This window comes from Hylaeus anthracinus, unplaced genomic scaffold, assembly GCF_026225885.1.
Source record: "Hylaeus anthracinus isolate JK02 unplaced genomic scaffold, UHH_iyHylAnth1.0_haploid 3, whole genome shotgun sequence".
Lineage (NCBI taxonomy): Eukaryota > Metazoa > Arthropoda > Insecta > Hymenoptera > Colletidae > Hylaeus > Hylaeus anthracinus.
Window position 1 is genome coordinate 16,301,759 of NW_026535284.1, and position 21,717 is coordinate 16,323,475.

At 43.7% G+C, this 21,717-nt stretch overlaps 1 protein-coding gene and 1 long non-coding RNA gene across 12 annotated transcripts in view; both read left to right on the forward strand.

Moving 5' to 3' along the window:
- The window catches only part of LOC128893489 (uncharacterized), a 142,423-nt gene extending 137,812 nt beyond the window's left edge, over positions 1-4,611 (forward strand). For 10 of the 11 annotated variants that reach the window (XM_054154479.1, XM_054154477.1, XM_054154473.1 and 7 more), the window contains 2 exons: positions 761-865; positions 1,433-4,611. In XM_054154479.1, coding sequence (XP_054010454.1) covers positions 761-865; positions 1,433-2,222 — 895 coding nt within the window. In that variant the 3' untranslated portion in view covers positions 2,223-4,611. The remainder of the gene's footprint in view (positions 1-760; positions 866-1,432) is intronic. The other variant, XM_054154481.1, reaches the window with a different exon arrangement.
- Positions 4,612-12,265: 7,654 nt separating this feature from the next.
- LOC128893505 (uncharacterized) lies at positions 12,266-15,126 on the forward strand. The gene is made up of 4 exons (XR_008461357.1): positions 12,266-12,413; positions 12,708-12,854; positions 13,440-13,633; positions 14,813-15,126. It is a non-coding gene; the product is annotated as an uncharacterized LOC128893505 (long non-coding RNA).
- Positions 15,127-21,717: the final 6,591 nt, after the last annotated feature.

A 21,717-nucleotide genomic window follows, 5' to 3' on the forward strand; every position in this document is an offset into this window, starting at 1 on the left:
TTCTATCGGAAATTGGGAAATTCGTTTTAGCAACAATTTTTGGACAAATTGAACTCTCGCGACAACTCTGGCCTGTCATCCTAATCGCTTGCAAACCATTTGATCGACAGGAAATCGAAACTTGTCGACGAAATCATCCGGATTCAATGGGCTCGTAACATTTTTTTCCGTGTGGCCGTTAATTGAAGTCGGATCGAACGGCTTTGGTGCCGCGACAGCCGTAAATTTCGTCAGCAAGGCGTGTTTGGTTTAGCTGGCCGCGGTTTAGTCATTCGGGCAGGCTGACGCAGTTCCAACAACTCGCGCTCCGGAAATTCATTAAAACGATTTAATTGGAAGTCGATCGCACGACTAATCCCGACCGTTACTTTTTCTGGACGCGAGCAAACGTTGTGTAACGAGCGGGAGCCGAATTTAAACTTCAATCGGGATAGGACTGCACATGTTTCTCTTTCTCGTTAGCCTAGTTTAAGCGGAATCATTTCTGCTGAACAAATTTACGGTCGTGCGTCACGGAGTTTGTCGAATTTTCGGAAATCAAAAACTGTCGGTTGATCGAAGCTTGATTGAAGCGTGTAAGGGTGGTTTGTTACCCTATATTTACTTTCGAGTGAACCCAATTACTTTCGATTGTTCGTGGTGGAAAAAGTTGATAGTTTAAAAAGCAATTTACGATAGACGTAGCTGTACCTCGTTTAAGAAAAAAATATTTTCATAATTCGTGGGATCCGTAATTTAACGCTAATTACGAAATTTACAGCCCCGCGGGAGGAGGCAGACCACCACCTGGTCCGCCAGTTTTTCCAGCACCAGCTCCAGCGATCGCACCTGCTACCACTGTGATACCGCCTACTACGATACTCGGGTAAGCATCCCGGTCTACCATCATGTTGTCCATGCTATACTTGTTCGCTTTTATTTTGTCTATCCTGCAACTGACATTTTCGTGTATACACGTGTCTCGATGTTTCACGAAAGGGAACATTAATCGAAATGAAACTTTGTAAACTTCTATTTCGTGATGTCCAAGTGTCAAGTTGCTGGTGACGAGTGCCGAAAACGAAACTCGTCACCATTCCACCCGCTCTCCTCTCTCCTCGCCAATTTTTTGTTACGTTGCAGCGTCATTTTTTGGTTTGATGTTCTTTTCTGTTCGCGCGCGTGCACGCTTACGTTTGTTTGCTTTCGATGTCGACAGGACACGCGTGGTTCTGATAAAAGTAAACGTACAGAATAAAGTACACGCACGACAGACGAAGGACATCGTCCTTGCTTGTTTCTCTCTTACCCTTATCGTTCCACGCGCTGTCCCTGTCTGTATCTATCTTTATCTCTTCGAAACGTCCCGTCGCACGATGGTCGACGGGCGGTCGTTGATCGACAGAAAAATGACGCGAACGTAACTTATGGAACAGTGCCGCGGTGGTTGCAGCCACGAGATGGTAAACTCCCCTGCAACTGCAGCGACAATGGCGTACCCAACATTGGAAGAGGAGAGGCGGTCGAGCGGTATACGCCGTGATCACGACGACGGCCACGACCATTGCCACGACCACGACCACGACAGCGTCATCGACGACCTCGAGAATGCTCGTCACGTCGAGTGTCGCCAGGGCCAGTCCGCCGACCGCGTCGTCCAATCGCGTAGCGGTCGCGGTTGCAGCGCTGGATCACTGGCATCTACCCCTACCATGCTTAATCGTGATTTTACGTACAGCTATCGTGCCGTGCTCCAAGAAGACCGGTCCGCTGTCGAGTGGGAGTGTCCTTGGGCCTTGGACGGTCAGAGGAAACCCAACGAGAGGCGATCGAGGAAGCAAAGCTTGCCGAGAAAGGTGACGTGGAACCAAGAGTTCGAGGAGGACGACCTGACCGGTTTAGAGGCTAGCGAACAGGACAAAGGACAAGAGGACGCGACCAAACTCGGAAACGAGACGATTAGAATGAACGAGCTCAGGGAGAGGTGTCGACGTAGACTGGCCTCTCGAACGGTGCTCAAGTGTCGAATGTGTCCCGTGGATTCTCTGGCCAGAGGATCCATTTGTCGACCCTATCACACCAGAGCCTCCCTCGCGCTTCATAAATTCTGGAAACACGGTACAAGCAACAGATTCCCGAAGAGTTGCCAGTCCAAGTCACACGTGCGTCCTGTGTCGCACGTCTCCTCTATCACGCTCAAGGCTACCGTGTTCACCAGCCCCGACTATGGTTATCATAGATAACATCTGGTGGATACTGCTGAGCGGAAGTTGTTCTACAGATTTTTTTGGCCGTAGCTGTTTGGGCAATCGTAACGGTGGATTACGAAGCTAGGGCTGGGACTACTCGTCGGGAATACGGAAAGTTCGCCGGGTAGTTTCAGTCCTGCTCGAAATGTGTCGACTGTCTTTGATGGGTGATATTTTTTGTTCTTCCAAGAGGGATGACAAAGATTTGAAAGAAGAATTGGTCAAGATTTGTGATGTTGCATAATTTCGGCTGAATTAATCCTATTTTCGAGTAGTTGTTGAAGGTTACCATGCCACAGCCTTTCGACGACCACCGCTGGAAGCGCAATTTCTGGATTCAGGGTATATATTTGCTTTTATCCTCTCGAGGTGTGATCACCGAGCCAACGAACGTTTGATGTTTCTTAAGGCTCTGAATCTCGTTTCCGTTGGGTATCAGTCGAGTTTCCGATAAGTGAGATCTCTAATCGTGGCGAAATTTTGATGCATTCGAATTCGACGTTGAACTAGGTAACAGGGAAAAAATGTTGTCGGAGCCAACGAAACCGATAGGTAGGAAAGAAATTTTGTCGAGACGATAACTGTCGTCGTCGTCGTCGTCGTCGTCGTCGTCGTCGTCGTCGTCGTCGTTGTCGATAGCAGAAACGAATTACGTCACCGAAAAGAGAAACTAGGATTAAGTAAGTAAGAATAAAAGCAGCGAAACCATTAGATTAAGGAATGACTAATCGAAAGTACCTTGACACGCGTTTCCTCGTGAGCTCTCAATCGCGTTCGTTCGAACCTAGGTTTTGTCGCGATAACGACTAAGTTGGAAGCAGATGTGGGAAACGCAAAGCCGAACGCACCGTAACGATATTTTCATGTAAGGATACGAAAACTGCGAATCAACGATGATAATCCGTTGATCGCCCTCAGTTGATGTGTTGTGCATTTGTCCATCGTCCATCTGTTATTACGTAAGATTGCTTTTCGTTTTCCAATCGACGGAGTCGTTTGAAAGCTGAGATACGAATTTGACAGGGCTGGGACTACTCGTCTAATCTATCGACTATCCGTGGCATTATTCAAATAGTCCTAGCTCTAGTTTTGGACGGACTCTGCGCGTAGCTAGAGGAAGATGAAGATCGGGTCGCGTAACCGCTGTAACGCGCTTAGGCCGGGCAAGCATGATTTTTATATAAGGAATATTTGTACAAAAGCCACTATCTTGTTTACGTTATTATATGAAATATATTATATCTATTGTACTTGAGCAGAGGACGCGAGATCCCGGTGGATGTAGACTTCCAGAGACAATCGTCGCGTCGCTGCTTCTCTGGGACTCTGCGGTTTCCGGTGTTTCATTTCACACGTCCCTTCCTTCGAACAAGAATACAGCTTTCATTTCATTTTGTTATCATTTAGGATACAGTGTTACTTCTTTGATTAAATATTTTTATAAGAGTAACGTCGTTTTAGTAGAAATCTTTAAGGCTAGGCGATGTAAGCGTAAGGTTGCTCGGTTAACGCGTTTGATTCGTCTAAGTATAGCGCCCCGCTGCGCTGCGCCACAAGACCAACAATTGTTTTATTTAAATAAGTCAAGCTTAATCCAAAATCAATTTGAGAATTATCTCGAGCGGACCATTTGAATTTCGACGAGAAATTCGGTAGAATAATAATTAGTACCTAAAGAACTAACATATTAATAATAATACGTGAACCAGAAACTCTGTATTGCGATAGGTCGAGGCAGAAAGTATTGGCTGCCGAATGTCACCGATACCCCCAACGTAACATTCCGATATCGACATTTCCTTCGGAAAAATTATTTTATTTAAAAATTTTAGCGATATTGATTGAATCGACGCATCAAGTGCTGCGCAAAATTGACTTTACAACAGTCTCGAATGGACCAGATGATGTAAAATTTTTCTAGATGAAATCTAGTTCCTTTAGATTGAAGTTAAGTTTTATAAAGTGTATAGAAACGCCTGCAGTGAGGCGATAAGTATTCGGTAGCAGTTCCAAAGAATATTGAAACTAAAAGAAGAAATACATTTTTTTTTGTATATTGAAAATTAAGTAGACGAATTTTTATTGATTCCTACGCTTAGAGCGTCTTTTTTTTGTAACATTGTTTTCGTAGAAACGCTTGTGACCGACCACCGGCGCACCGCCGACGCCGTTATCATTGCAGCTGCAATCAAAACACTGGACGCGTCGAGGTTGGTAACGTTGGTATGCATTCAAGCGTTGGAGCGTCAGGAAACGTTACCTACGTCATTTCCGTGTTATTTTTAGCGTTCTCGCAAAGATCCTGCATGTAAAAACCACGAGAAACTCGGCTGAAAAATGTAGATGCACTATTTTGAAATTCAAGCTATAAATTATGAGAAGCGCGCGCGAGTGTGTTTTTGCAAAACGGGATGAGCGACAGTGCTCGTAACTCGTTTCGCTTGTATATACGTATGAATCTGCTCGCTTCGTCACTTTTATCACGTCAGAATTTCGACCGCCCACGCTAGTGCGCATTGAAAAATGGTGCAGCAACATTTTTCGGAGTTTTCTCGCTTTCAAGTACCATGCTCACCTTGACACGAAGTCATTCAAATGATGCTGTTTATCACTGACGTAACGGGGAAAAAACATTTAATTCCAACGGCCAGGAGGATATTTTCGTGAAGAAATTTTCAAGTGGTTCTACTTTGATCGCGTAACCTCTTCTCTCGCGACGTACGTAAAATCTATCCAATCTCATTGCATGAAAAATATCGATCTTTGCGACGCAAGCATTACGAGTACTTATTTCGTTATTGTTTTTTCGGTAAACTAGAACAACTTGGCGTTGCAGAGTTACGCGATATGGTCGATCGATTTCTTTTAATTCGTCTAATGCGAACGCATGAGCATGGATTCCGGAAGCTCGACGGACGTCGATCGTCGCGACGTTAACGCGAACCGGACGGAAAGCTCTACCGAGGAAGTGGAAACGCGAGCTCGCAGCAGAAGCACATTGCCAGCGGCAAATTGCGTCCTATCGGGTCAGCCACGAAGCCAGCTAATCGTCGCAGCGAAGCAGGTTGGGAAAAAAAGGAAGCATCGCGTGAGCTTTCGCCCGATCGCGGTCGCGTGCAAACATTTGGGTTGTGTGGATTATTTTAATGCCGCGTGAGCAGCGAGCGTTCGAAATTTGCAGAACAAACTAGCCAGTAGGGGTTGGTTATTTTGTATTTTAACGCACTCGGATCATTCCTGATACGATACACGAATAGCGTAATCGACAGTTTGAATAAAACTACCGGGGTAGTCAATTTTACCCGTGCGTTTCGATCTTTTATTTAAAATTACTCAATTATTGATAGCGGTCTTTAGTTAGACCGCGGACAAACACGGTTAAGAGGACTTCTGTTCCACGAGAACGAACAAAGAATGCCGTGTCAATGGCACCTTTTTAATATTCGGTTCGTAAGCGAAACCGTGGGGCTCACACGTCGCTTTGTAGTGGCACTTGGACGTTCCGAACGGACGTAAAGTGGCGCCTATATGTATATTTCACGGCGAACGCGAGGGAACAACTTTCTCATCATTACGCACGCCGCATTAACATATGAATATTCATGACATATGGTTTTCTTTTTTTTTTTAATTTCTCAACCTAGTCAGAGTTTCCTGGCGAGCCCGGGAATTTATATTTGCCAGCGGCGGCCAAATGATGAATGCAATTCTCTTCTCTGTCCTTCTACCCCTTTTCGCTCGTAATCATTTATTTGTACCTCATTTACTCTCGCGAAATGCTCTTTGCATTTTAATTACGTCAATTCCACGCTAATAACATTACGAGCAAAATTTCACCACGCGATATTGTGCATCGTTAACGTCACTTCCGACCTGAGATCAAACAATTATTGCTTCTCGACACCTCCCACGATCAAATTGATTTTAAAGGAGCTAGCTCCGTTTAAGCGATTCGAAATAATTACATCGACTGCGATATTTGACTTGTGCTCGATAAGGTAATTGGCATGTGAATCGGTTAAACAGATTACGACAATTTCTTTTCTACGATAATTTAGTTAGAAGATCTATAAAAAGTAGCACCGAGTTTCACGTTATACCGATACCGTTTGTTCAATTTAGAAGATTCGTGCGTTAGTTTGCGTAAAGGTACGATAGATGGCACGATATCACGACAGGGGTAGAGCGAATACAACTACTTATTCTTAGTAGCCTTGAACGGCCACTTGATTTTAACTCGACTACGGCAGACTTGGATGGAACGTGCTGATTCAGGTGGTTAGTTCTCTTAACCCTTGCGGAACAAGTGTGACATGTGCGAATAATTTAATCTAACACGTTTTTATCACCACGATTAAAACACCTTTCGAAGCACGACCGAAATATTTGAAATTTTCAAGTAGCACAGCTGTAAAATCAGCATCTACAGGTCAATACATTTCCTAGATGCTTAAAAAAATTTGTCCGTTAAAGTTTCCTTTTTATCGTTCGCTAAACCGGTGTATCCAATATTATTTTGCAAAGGTCGCGTCGTAGCGCAGACACCTCGTATTCGTAGCAATTTCACAATTCAAATTTCTCCGTTTTTCAGCAGTTTCGTTTACCAGGGATGCGCGGGAAATACGAATCGTCGAAAGTACCAGCGAGCCGTAATACGCGGCCTAGATAATCGCGATTCTGCACGGCGACGATAACAGAAGTTCCGTTAATGCGGTCGCAAATACAGCGTACCGTGATAGTTGCCGTGTATTTTTCAAAGATAGGGCCGCAACTATAATTCACACACGGTTCCACGAACCACGTTGTGCCGGGGATATTCGGGGCCGATCGTACGAGACACCGGGTCATTCATGAATACGCTTTACGTACTCGTGCCGCAACTTGCTCGCGAATGCATTTTACATCGCGGTTGAACCGGTTAAAGGTTAAGGAATATCGCTCCGCTCTCCTCGCGTCATTTTTATCCTTTCTGCATCGAGAATGCGATAACAGCCTCGTACTAGGTGGCTTACGGGCGTCGTTTTCTCTACGAATTGTTGAAAAATGAATTGGCTTCGTATTCCATCGGAACGGTATTTTTATTCCATCGAAAAATGTCTGCGAATACAAAACGTAGCTCGTAAATTTTAAGAATGCGCAGACTTGCTTCCAGCATTACAAGTCGGAGTACCGACTTGGAGTAATTGTAAATTATCAACAAGGGTGAAGCTCGTGTTCCATTAAATTTGGTGCATAATTCAGAGCGTCGGAATCTCCTCGAGCATGATGGCTGTTGAAGAGACGCATTGGGGTTCAGGAAAGCTATATGCATGTACTTTGAGAAAGTGGATCCCGTAAGGAAGCGTGGCTGGGAGGCGGAAAGGTCGAGCTTTAAGTTGTTAGTGTTAGGGTGGGAAGCGGTGCATAGGACCCTCGAGTACACTTCTCTTGCAACTTCGCCAAAAAATGTGTGCATACGTATCTATTAAACCGAGCGTGGCGCGGTGTTAGCATAAATTTACAACTTTTGGTCCATCTATCCTGGAAATATACGAGTTCTCATCACCTGAGCCGAGCACGCTATTTCGCATTCTGCGACTATTTGGGAGCCAAGCTCCGCGTTTACGAGTCAACAGTCCTGTTTAAAGCATTAACGGACGATTTATTTCGCACACTTCCGAGTCCGAAATAATTTGATAAAAATTGGAGAGATTTCAGCGAAAGTGATTTTCATTGTCGACGTTCGACGGTCTCTCGCTATCGACACGCGAACTTTCGCATTGCCCCCAGTTTTCGAAATTAATTCCAAAGTGTAGCAGAGCGACGATGATAATTCTAACAGTGTGGAAATATGAGAAGTCATTCGAAATTACTGTGTAATTTCTCTAAGTAAATGTTGACGCTAAACAAGCTCTCGCGTCGGTTACAACCACTTCCTAAGGGAAATAAACAGGATTGAATAAACAGACGGGTCAGGTTTGATCGTTCCACGTGATTCAAGGGTTTTAATTAACAACCCTAAATTAAACGACGCGTTCAAACCCGTAACGATCTCTTCGTGCCTCTAAAATATGTCTACCATCTTCGCTGTTCGTTTATATAAAAAAAAAACAAAAAAAAAAAAAAAAAAACAGAACGTTTTTGTAAAATCACAGACAGATGTATATCGATTATCCTCCAATTCGTTTGTCCATTCAAAGCAAATTGAATTATTTTACATTAAAATCCTCATCTTGATGTTACTCTTTGTTGCGATTGTGCCGTTTATCCAATTTTATCGTAACATTCGGATGTAATAGTTGTGTTGTCCACCATTCTCAAATATTAACGATAAAATAATTCCAGTTCGCTTTTCAGTTCGATTTTATCGTTTTGTTTAATTAAACACAAATACAATATGCAGCGGGTCTCTAATAAACTGGAATAAGATTACTATGGCTTTGCAAGTTCATATATTGTTACTTTTCACTTCCTACCTTTCATTCGAGTTCAAATAAAAATTGAACAAAACGAAAGAGTACCGGTCCAAAAATTATACAAAACTCCGATTTTACAAGATATTTCGTGTTTTCCGTGGAATTTTTATTCCAGGCGAGAATATCAGTCTTTCTCGAACGTTCATCGGCGACGTTGCAAAAGTTTCGTCGGCACACGACGTCCGCCGCGCCGCCGTTGCAATGGTTGGGGTCGACAGCCTGCGTCACGCAAACCGATTTTGTATGGTTTCCTCGAGGGCAAACAAAAAATTTCGATCTATGGGGCATTGTTTTGTAACACCACGGCGCATGGATAACTACTTGGCGCGTTGAGTCGCGTGCGATCGCGTAATTTCGTGTACGATTCTTGGGTAGGAATGCATCGAGTGCGTTTGCGATACTACGTTTCTAGATATACTCGCTTACCTAAGCATTGGCGACGTTTATGACAGTACTCCGTGCGAATACAAATGTATCGTCGCTCGTTGTAACATTATACATACAAACACGAAATTACGTTTCGGTGATATATCGCGCTTATATTTTTATTACAAAAGAAAACTCGACACGGTTCGATAAGTACTTTTTGCAGAGCATGTATTTTTGTAGAGGATTGTTCGACACTCCTAGCATTAAAAAGGATAATGAAACGATAATAATAATAATATAAGCGCGGCAACGGTGTCGGAAAACATCAAATTCCGATACTCGTATCGATCGAGCGCAGCGATTAATTGGAACCGATTGAATCACGTCCGAGTTACGATAAATCGAACGATACAGGGATTATTGAAATGAGCCTGGTTCAACTTCCAAACAATTTCCGACGAGCTTTCACGCATTTTCGAACGCGGAATTAATTGCCTTCTTTCCACCGCTTCGTTCACGTGACGTTTTCTTCCGCGCGACACGTTCGCGGCCGCGTTTTTTTTTCCTTTTATTTTTCATTGGGTAGCACGACACCGGCCAGATTTGCTAGTGAGATATTTAACGTTATTCATAGCCATCGATCCCACCGACGATAAATAATCGCATTAATAATCGCGTAATCGGCGCTTTAGTGAACGCTCGTGCGGCTCGCTGTTTGCGCGACCGAGAAATTAATGCTAAAAAACTGTCGCGTGTTCGAGGCATCGACGAGCAATCTTTGATGTTGACTCGACTTGGTTGGGCTAGTTGGAAGGTATTCAAATTGAGCAGCTCTGGCTAGACGGAATTTTAATTGGAATTCGCCAAGGTCTCGGGGACTTGGGAACTTTTACCATTGGATTATTTTTCCCGTTCGAAATTTAATTGAGATTTAATAGTTTGCAAGTGACGTGTACCAACGTAATCCGTGTAGACTAGTTTAGCCTTCGTCGTTAAGTTCGAGGCACTCTCGATACGGTGGTACACGCGTACGCATCAATCTTCTCTACGCTGTGATCATGCTAATACGCAATGACCCCAGCGTAATCGCTGGCTCCTTGGCGAGCATATTTTTCAAAGAGCTATCCTACAATTCTTACTATTGCGTATAATTAACTACTCCTTTCCAGAATAAGGCCATCAAAGATTTCCGGCCGCGATATCGCCAACGAGGAAATGAAGTCCCTTATCGTTTTACCTCCGGTTTTACAGACCCGCGAGAGTCGCTACTTAACGTTCAGATAACGCTCCGCCAGAATCTCACGAATCCCCCATTCTTCTTTTTCCCTTTCCCAAGAGTCTCCGCTAAATCCGTGCGGGGGTTGATTATCCTTTGAAATCAATTGTCTTTTCGTCCTTCTAACCGCGTCCAATATATCGAATCGAAGTCGTCGAAATGATAGCTAGCCAGTTCAGGGTCGTTTTCTAGGCCAGAGATCGGCGGTACCGTAAAAGAAAAAATTTGTTTATCTATTAAACTCATGGTGGAATTTTTTTAAACGCGATATAATCTCGTATACGTGCATGTTTTCGCGTTGACAAGGTTCCAAAGGCAATGTCTCTAGCTCCCTAGTATACGTAATCTTCCAGAGCAGATGGTCGCCAATGGACAGCATTTTCCATCGACCAACTCTGCAAGCTTCATTACACCGTTCGCCGAAATTCAGCGAAATCTACCCCGAAATGGATTACGCAGAGGTTCTGGCATTGTTAGGCAGATCGATTCACGGGTTTCGTTTAATGATCGAACCGTCGCACGTTTTCTGCGTCCGTCGACCTTACGGCCCGCCGGATAAAATAACGGTAAGCAGCAGCGGGGATTAATTAAAAAGTGAATCCCGTTGCTCCCGTAAATTTCGCAACACGACGAACATAATTTGTAAGCGTGCAGCGGTGTTGCGTGTGCGCGCGTGTTCTAGACAGGCTTGTTAATTCTGTAATTCGATTCAGCGGCGTCTTATGGAGCCCACGGTGCTCCGAGATATTTGTTTTCTCGTCAAAGAGGTAAGGGTTGTGTCACGAGGAATTTGGTTTCGGTTTTATTAAGAGACATGTAACGATTTTATTTGATCGGTCCACAGAATCTGGTTTTTGCTATAAATGAAGCAACTATTCGGAAACGGGGGTGAAATGGCGATGATTATCTCTAAAGGTAAATACAGGTAACGAAAGAGCTCGTTTCGGGGATTATTCAGCCGTTTCATTTAGTAAAATATCCTCGTTAGAACCGGAGCTGCAGAGGTGCTTGCATTACGCTTCATTTTAGTCACGGTATTTGATTCTGGTCAACGAATAAATTAGTCGTAATTCGGCCGAGAGCGAATGGCCTCACATGTTTTTAGGCTGTGTAAGAGCGACAATTATCAGCGGCATACATTGCTCCGTCCCCTCGTATATTTGTTCCGGAAATGACATTGACCCTGTCTCGTTTCCTTCCTTCCTTCCTTCCTTCCTACCTCCGTTGTTTCCCCGCATATCGCGGTTGTAAACTCGATCGGCCATTAACGCCGAATCCGACGAAAGATTTAGAGTTCGAATGTCCGCGGCGGTATAAATTTCTATTTGCAAAATTGTTTTGTAAACGATCGTTTAAAAGGCTTTACGAAAAGAAGTAAAACGCGAAACCAACTTTCCCACGGAGGACAATTTTTTATTGTTAAAACATTATTATTCTATTCAATTATAGTATTATACCTTTTTAGTTTAAATTACATTCATTATCGAGGCGTACTTTTAACCTCGCATAAAGATATATTATTCTCCGTTACGTAAGCGCAAGCTTTCTCTCACGAGAGAGAATAAGTTTGTTTGCTTTCCAGTACGCATTGTAACCATTATTAATACTATGTCGCGCCGGCGTCGTCCGCACATCTAATTGAGATTTTTTCGTTAGGCGCCACATCATTGATCATTGACTCGCATCATTTCGCTTGTCGCCGATGGTTTGTCGTGTCTTCTCTTTCGTGTGTCATTATCAAAGGGGACAAGCTTTTATAAAAACAAAAAACTTGCTAATATGTCTGTAACTTATTGTTCATTAAACGGAACACAAGCAATATTCAATATTGGCGTTCGTTCGATAGCTTTAAATATGCCGCGTTATTTGTTTTGTGCGCGGCACTACAGTGGAGCCACCAGCATTTGCTCGATAGTTTGCGGATGGCACTACGCTAAGACGGACGACATGGCATAGTCATTTTTTAATGCACGAGAATCTTGGAGTGTAAACAGAAATGATTAAACTGCAATAAACGTAACTGCACGGTTTAATAATTAGCCCGACAAGTTCTGGAATCCGAATAAGAACGCTATCAACTTACAAGTAATTATTTATCGATAACAAGCTATTATTATCTCGAGCGACACTTGTCGGCATGATTATTCCAAGAGCTAACGACCGTTTCGCGATTGTTTCTTGGTCGATCTCTCCGTTCTAATTAACGACGTTCATTAAAGTCTTTTCCGTGGCCTCGTTTCACGCGTCCCTTTACTGTCGACTGCTTTCAACGAGAGTTATTCTCGTTACCAAAATTGTATGCGAGAATTGTATTCGAGCAAATTTATTTCGCTTTACGTTTCGACCTTAGGAGTGGTTTCAGGAGTTGTGTGATTTCAGGAATTCGTCGCACGCAAAAACCAAATTCCAAAGACCCTCGAACGATCGAAATTGCGTCTCAGTCCACGATTATAACAGTCGCGGTGAAAGTGGAAAGGAGCACCAGCCAGCGTTACACCAATTACCGGGATAGCGAAGTGGGCTTAGGTAAAATTAACGAATCGATAAGTTTTCGAGCATCCGACTGGCGTGATTTGTTCTCGTTAATCTCGCGCGAGACGCGAACACGTGAAATTTTTGAAGCTCACGCGAGCGAAAGACGCCTCTTAATCGTTAGCGGGACTCTGAATCTCGCTAATGATCATCGAATTCCGCTAAGATGATTCCAGAGAATGGTACTCGAATCCGATGACCTAGCCGTGCATATTATAATTGAACGCATTCGGTTTGACGCAAAGTTTATCGAATTATCGCCTGTGACAAATTGTTTTCCAGGTGGAAGGTATTCTCGTTGATCTCTATGGTATTATAATGCTGTAAGTTGCTTGTTTGTCGACGCATACGACAAGAAGTCGATTTTGCTTAAAAGAAACGTTTCCTCTGATGTTTCGTCGAGTCATTTTTCTTTGGAATCTCCAGAATTCGTTCGCTTCTTTATTCACATTTCAATATGTATCTTATTTTTTGGTTTTCGTCAAGATTGCTCTCTAGACAAAATTATAATATTTCAGTTTAAATAAGATATTTTGAATATTTTAGAAAATTACTTGAAAGCATACGATGTCATTTCAGATATTCGCAAAGATAAACGAACATTTGGAAAGGTCTCCCGGAGTTGACGACATCGATTAGAGACACCTTTCCTCCGTTTTGCATAATTAAACAGGTACGATGACAACGATGGTCAATGTTTTCTCGGAGCAAAGAGGAAAGGGGGAACCAGTGTAACGATAGCAACGAACGGGAGCGGAGCGACGAGGACAGAGGTAGGTCGTTAACCAAACACAATTAAAATAATTATACTGTCAGTCATGCGGGATTCTTCGTTTATCGAGATTCGCTATTCCACCTTCTTATTTCCAAGCATTATTGTCTAAAAATGCATGAAAATTCGAAAGTAGAACCGAAAATATGGCAAGAGTTTTCTTTCCACGGGTGTTTGTTTTCGAAAAAATAGACCTCGAATTTATTTGGCACAGCCCTCGGAGAGGAATCGTACGCGCGAGAAACGGTGTAAATAAATTGTACCAACAATGGTCGATTAGCCCGCCGAGTGCGATGGAAAACACCATCGACAAGTTAAAGAAGAAAAAGAGTCCATTTTGGGGCGATATATCTCGTCGAGTCGGTGCAATGATTTATGTATAACGAAGAATCGGAAAATCGATCAGCCATTAGGACGCGCACGGGCTGGGAATATTATCTCCAACATGTGTTGTCGCGAAAGATGCGAAAATGAAAATGTTTCACGTGAAAAACGATCGGACATCTCAGTCGTGTAGAGTGTTTCTAAAATAAAAGTGCGTTTACGTAGTCGATTCTTTCGCAACTGCGATATTTACGGCTCAAGTTGTATCAAATGGTCTGATAATTTTCAAGTTTGCTAATTCTGCAAGAATTACGGCAACAGTAGAGCACATTCTACCGCAACTGGTAGAACGTGGTTCGCGAATTCTAGATGGCATACCAGGACCATCCTGTATTAGTTCATTTGCTCGGGGACGAACGAATGTTCGAGCACGGAGACGCGCCGCTAATGATTTGGGATCAATGTAGTCGTGTTTGCAGGATTATTAAGCTGCTGATTAATCGCGTCAGCGGCGTAAATGATTGTTATTAGACAATGAGACGAGCCATCTGACAAGATTGATTGTTGCCACGAATGGTACGCTGAACTCGTGAACGATCGGCCATTGTTATCGACGCTGGGGAGTTGCATTGTTCCCCCGTGAGTTCGGACGAAAAATACATTCTAATGGGTGTAAATGACTTCGCGGGCGTTAATTAATGTTCTCATCGGTTCGGCATAAAAACGTTAATACATTCGATTCGTTGATTTTATATGTACATATGTATATTTGCGGGAGGCTGAGACATTTCGAAAACTATGCAAGTTTATTTGTTAAGTTGATCGTTGCTTGAATGGATATTCTGTTTATTTATAGGAGTCGTAGATGAAACGGTAGGAAGCAAAATGTAAAACGACCGCCTCGTATCATCGGTGACGACCAAGGCCACAAAAACGTATACACCAACCACACCGCAACACAAACTCCGCATGAAGAAAAAAGAAATATTGAAACAACCGCGCGAGCAGGACCTTCCAATAAAACAAACCACGTGTACACGGAGCAGTAAAACGGGAAACAACCGCCAGCGAGCATCGATCAACCATAAAACCAATTTCTCGCAAAAAGCTCCAAGTCGAACCAAACAAGGAGCTTGTCGGATCTACTTACGGCCCTCTCGGCGCTACGACTTCTTCACGTGAGTACCGTCAATTTCAACTATCCACCTCCGTCGCATTCCTCGTCCTCGAACGTCGCGGAGCACAAAACGAACGATTGCCGATTAGAAGTCGATTTTCGTGGTATCGTAAATTTAAAAAACAAATCGAATATCTAAAAAATTTCACGAAAATATTTAGAACCGAACCAAAGTTTCGGACTCTTGATCGGCATCGTTCGTTTTGTCACATCGTGCGCCAACCGCATATCAAGGGTGCAAAATGGATCGACAATTAACGACGCGACGTCGACGGTCCTGGTAAAAAGATTATCGTATCGCGTGCTGGCTACGAGATAGAGGTTAGAATGGGGTAGAGGGTCGAAAGAAATAGAAACAGAGGATAGAGAAGGATGGTATCGTCATCCGAAGGCCCGTCGAGCCAGAAAATTGCCACGACGTCGACGTCGTCGTCGTCGTCGTCGTCCTCGTCCTCGTCCTCGCTCGTTCGCTACCTGGATTTATTCCACGCAATTACCGCGATAAGGGGCTGCTTTAATAATCGTTCGTTAATCGTCACCCACCGACCCGCCCATCGTTCGTCATTCGAATATCACTCACCCCCCTGGAAGCTGGGGATGTCATAGCTTCAAGCGGCCCCGATCTTATCTGTTACAAACGACGCGCTGACGGTATTTAGACGTTTTCGAGTTTGTCTTCGGTTGATGTGACGGATGGTAATGGGCTCACTGAATTCTTATTCGTGTCCCGTTTTCCTTTGATTGCGAACGTTTCACGCGTGGACGAAACGCAGCCCGATTTTTTATTGCTCCGATGAATGGGTTTTTCTAGGCTGGCGATTGTTTTATTTATTTATTCATCTTTATAATTCCGATAATAAATGCTTTGGTTTAGTTATTCTCGAAAGCAGAAGAATTAAATTCGTGTGCTTAAACTCTTTTTCGCCAACTCTCGTAAATAATCGTGATCTCGATAACTTTGTTATCGACGATATCACAAAATCAAGAGATGACTTGCGTTATTCTCTTCTTTTTAATTATCGTCCTTCGTTCCATCCATGCTTCATTCGATCGCAAGTAATTTTGTTTCGACTGTCATCATAGCGACACGATTTATGCATTAAGAGTGATTAACGCGAATCCTGCTCATTTCCGTTATCATCCCATTTTTATTACGTTAATAGCTATTTTGACGCATAGCAATTTTGTTTAAACGGTAAAGTTGATTTATTCGTTCCTTCGAAATCAATGATCGATATCCGTTGGCGAATATTGCACGATATTCGGTATTCGACGTTTATTTTTTACAATTAAATTTCATCGGTAGTGTCGTAATAGTTTTTAGACGGAACCATGCTTTGGCTGTCCTCGTTGGAGATAATCGGGGTCGATGACTGCACTCGAGGCTATGCTGGACAGACGCCCAGAAATTACATAATTAAAATAAATCCATTAACGGACCCTTATGAGTGTACTCTTTTAATAAGGATGGAGGCAACGCTGAGTAAATGTTTGTCGGAAAGATAGAGTCGATCCATCACGGTCCCGAAAGCTTTATATTATGGTCACATTTATAATAATGAACATTAATGGAACACGAAATAAATTTCTAACCCCGCTTTTCAACCGAGTAGAGAAATATCGAAGGTTCGTTTTAGCGATACGTATCAATAAAGTCAGCGGCACGCGTTATTCGACGGAACTTTTGATCGTCAATTATTGGAAACCCAGCGCCGATTGAAAACTATAGTCGATCAATGCGAACGAGAAATTCCAGTTCCCTCCGTCTTTCTGGGCAGTTCTGCTGCCGCATGGCACTCGATATCCGTTAAAACAGGGAAAATGCAGAAAATAAACGAACGTGGTAACGCGTTTTCAGCGCTCGTCAACGGTTTAATCAAGTGTTAAAGAAAAAGCGATAAAAAACGAAGTGGCCGCGTTACAGTTTCAATCTAAAGGGCTTCAGAATTCCGTGCCATGCGTACCTCTGAAGGAAAGTCGTGCGCGTTCGAGGATTCGCGTTTCAAATGCGAAACTTTTTTTTATCATATTTTTGCTCTGCACGAATCTATCTTTACCGGGAACTAGAGTTGTTTTAATTTATCGTCGATCATTCCAAAAGACACGCTTCGCGTATCTTTACTGGTATACTCAATTTTTTGATCGTACATACGATTCCTCGTCTATCATTCGAATAAAATTTTGGCCGTGTCTGCGTAGTCGACGATGGATGACATTGTTCAATTTGGAATACTAACCTCTCTAATTGTCCCCAGCTCGCGACAGTTAGAGAAGCACAAGTGGAGCAGCTCGAACGTCGTGATTAGGGTTGTTACTTATCCTCACGTACGTCGAAACCCCAACCGTGTAACGTGGTCTCGCCAATGCTCCCATTACTCCGCGACATTGCACGTTTCCGTGCCCCTCCCTTGGTCCTCCGTTAGAGTCTTGGCCCCTGTCTGGGAAACGAGTTACATCAGCGAGATATTTACGCAGAGAAAAGCGGGGGAGGCGCGATGCCTCCGTTCTCGAAGCCACCAAAACGGCCTGCGGCGTGCGGCGTACGTGACGAGCGAAGCAACCTCGTACGCCGCTGTTAAATTATAAACGATTTCAGCTTCCTTGGGAACACTTTTGTCTAAGAGAAAGTATATGAACACGCTAGGATTGTTGTTCTATCGAAATTGCCGCGGGTTAAAGGACGTAAGAGGTCGAAACCGCATCGATTGGACGAAATTGCTGGAAAACTAGATACTTCGTAGGGGATGGTTGGTGGTTCGTTTCGATGCCCGCATCCAGAGGTAGGGAAAGTTGTTTCTTTGTAGAATTGTAAGATTATTTTTAATTTTCACGAAAACTTTTCGTGAACAAGTTACTTACGTTCTACTGCTAGCTATTCTATAGAATTGCCGCAAAAGGTAAAAAAGTTGAAAGTATCCGTAACTGAAGGTAATATTCGCGGGCGCTTGGCATCCAAGTTGTAATTTTGGGAGCATCCGAGCATCTTTGTTCCAAACTCGGATGCAGGGCTGCGCGTTTAATACTCTGTGATATATGTATATACACATTTACGGGGATGGCATAATATCGCGTGGTTATACAGCGGGAGCAATAACAATAACATCAACGACGAAGACGCAGGCGGGAACGAGGATATAATAACGAGAACGGTGTATAACGCTCTGACAATTATTAATTGGGATGAACCTGCGACCTGCGACGACGGGCTTACGGAAGATTTTCGCACGTATACGTGTCTACCGAATCTGGTCGAAAAATTCTATCGCCAGAATCTGTTTCTGTCTCGGGAATATAGACAAAACACTCTTTCACAACTTTTTCATTCGATTTCACAAATTTCTTTACTCCGAGAGAAAAATTTTCACAGATACATTTCCTGCGATATCTACTAAAAGTCACATTTTAAATATAACATGAAGTTAATAGTGCTCTCCTACTGCGGCACTTCAAACACGAACGTCGTTATTAACGCCAAAGCAGCACGCGTTACGAAATTAACTTGGCCCAACTACGGCGAAACTTTATCCACGTTCGTCCGGGGTCTTTTTTCCATCCTTAACTCGGGACATTTTTACCAGCATTATTCCAACGTCAGAACTTCCGACACGCGCAAGAAGCTTCGGTTATCAGCACTCCGGAGTCCGTAATTTTTTCGTCGCGACAAAAAGTCACGGCCGCCAAGTCTCCCGTCGCCTCGTCCCGTTTTTCCATCCACGTGCTCTCGGGTTTAGTCATTAGCGTTCAATAACTTCTCCATAATTAATAATTAACGACGTGGCCTACATTCCTACGTTTCTACGTTCCTACGGTGAATCTGCGCGACGCGACAAAGCCTATTCGTCGAACCATAGACACGCCGTGCGCATACTATGTATAATTGGATCCTGCGCGCAGTCTGCGTTCGCTTCGCAAAAGGGGTTTCAGCACTTGATCGTCCGTCTGTAAAACAGCTTTATCAGTTTGGCTCGTTAGTCGCGACTCCGTGGCCCGTGATTTGGAGGAAAATCGCGCGCTCGTGGTTCGATGAAACCGAACGTTTTTTTTTATCGGATATCATTTTAACAATCCCCCTCCTCCCGTTTTCTGACAGATAGATGTATTCTGAAAGTTCCTCCGAGTGTCGGATTTCTAGAGTTGTGGTCCGTCGGTATTAGATTTCTGAAGCGAGAGGTAGTAGATTTCTCAAGAGCACGGTCGTCGTCGTTGTCTCTCTCGTTGCAGAAATCTCCGATAGTGGCTGGTAGTATGTAGTTCGGTGATCTCGGCGTCGCGTCGGATGTCTCGTCTCCGAGTTTCCTGTTATAGTAGTGTGAGACCTTGAAATGGTCGTGATGGTACACGTATGGTCGGAAGGCTATCGGTAATAGATTCTTCGAGTCCTACACCGATCACCTTAAAACGGACTAATTTGATACCTTGACAAATCTCTCGAATCATCGATGTCGAAATTCGGGTATCGAATTGGTCGCGAAACAGGCCATTCTCGTTAGAATTCTCGTATCGTGAGTCCTCGGTGTTAGCTTTGCCGGCATAAATGTCATTTTATACCATAATCGTAAGAGTTCGATATCTGTTTCAAATGTCTCGACTCCGACGTTGTTACCGTCTCGTCTAAGGATCTCGAGATATAATCGGTATCTCACGTTCAGATCCAACGATTGTTATCAGATTTCCGATATCATTAGTATCGGATCTCTCTCTCTCTCTCTCTCTCTCTCGAAAACTTTTTTTCCTTTTGGCTGTATCTTATCCGATTTTTTCGCGACCACTCGATCGTTTTGTTTGTTCGCCAGAAATCATAGTCGTCCGTCGTGATTCGAATCGATTCGTTTTATCGCTGGAAACTTACCACGGGGGTTAATGCAGCTGTAACAGGTGGAACGTAAACCTTATACTTAACGTCTTGTAAATATTTGACGAGGGTGTTATAGCTACCGTGTACTTGGATGTTCCACAACTTAGGGCGAGCAAGCGCATAGACGAGGCGGATTCTCACGCTTCTCTCTGCTAATCTAATTCGGTCGAATCGAAATCAATGTCAAATACCCATAAACGCGGCATAACGGCTCGCACCGGACACGACGGCGACGTGGCCCGTTGTTCGCTTGGCTATCGATGCTCTGGAATTTACAGCACGATGAAGCGAAAACAGTTGCGCGGAAATCAATCAAGCCGAGATGTTTGTCCTGTAATTTATGTGACAAATTTTTACGCGATACCATCCCCTTACCTTTAAATTGCAACGCTTCTTCTCTCGTCTAAATACATACAACGGTAGCTAGAGTACCGCTCGAAAATCGAGACCGTCGAAAGTAATAGAGAAAACATAGAGATACGCTTACTCCCTCGAACAGTTTCATTTTGTTACCAACAGTTTTTTCATACATCCATAAGCAACCGGAGATATTTCGGTGCTCCAATTTGAGTCGAGCATTCTGTATATTTGTTCGCTGTGACCCTGTTTCTCCGAGTTTCGACCACTTTTAGTGTACCAATAATTCTCGTTACAAACCGAGCCGACGCCACTGATTCCACTCAGCTATTTACAACCTGTGCTTTAGTTTATTTCTTCGATAAAAGCGGTGTACGTCGAAAATTTTTAATGGCACTTTGCGCGAAAGCAACCGAACAACCGGTGCAACTGAAAACTAACTGCAACTCGGAAACAAGGTCATACGAGACAATTGTATACGCGAAACGTTTCTGTACATTTTTGCGGGTCGAATTTACCCGTGAATTTTCATCTAGACTTTACAAAATAGCCCACGGAACGATTGTCAGATTGAAAACGGTGCGTTGGAAAATCGAGTCAGCTAATCGCAAACCGCGTGTTTGTCATTCGGATTGCGGAACCACAACCGGAACTAGAAATTTTCCTGCCACCGAACAGAACGATATTCTCGAATTATTTCGAGCCTTTGTTCGCAGAAGGAAGCAGCACGGGGCTTTTTAATAAGTTTTCGTTTGAAATGTTGGCGCTATAGAAACATCTTGGTCGACTTTAAATCGCGAGTTCTTCTGTTGGGAGCTGGATGGCAATTCAGCGGGGAAGGATCGTATCATTCGGAGATAGATAGACCGAAATCCTGAGCTCTTCGCCAGGTGAATACTGAATACATTACCCGCGTAATGCAGTTCGCACATAAATTAACATACGCCACCGTCGAGTCGCCGTTCCGCGAAAGCTCCTTAAAGTTTCAATGGGCCGCGAAAACTTTCCGACGAAATGAAAATTTCCCGCGAGCCTTTGTCCCCTCAACCCTCGCCCCTCTACGTCACTCTTTATTCTTACGCGAGTCTCTGGGGTTATTATGAGTTCGTTAAAGTACCGGCTGGAAAGATCGGACTTATCTGCATCTGGTCGATCAATTTCCCTGTTTTGAATTGCATGGAAAAGCTTTATGCGGGAAGTTGGTACATCGCGGACCCGACGACGCGACGGCTACGGTCCTTCGAGGTCAATTGTAAATTGCGCGGAGCTCGGGTTGTTTGCTTCTCTGAGGGTGGAAGAAACCGAAGCTTTGAGTTCGCGCTTTCCCCCTTTATCGCAAATTGTAATAGAGTTGAGAACCTAATCTCGAATT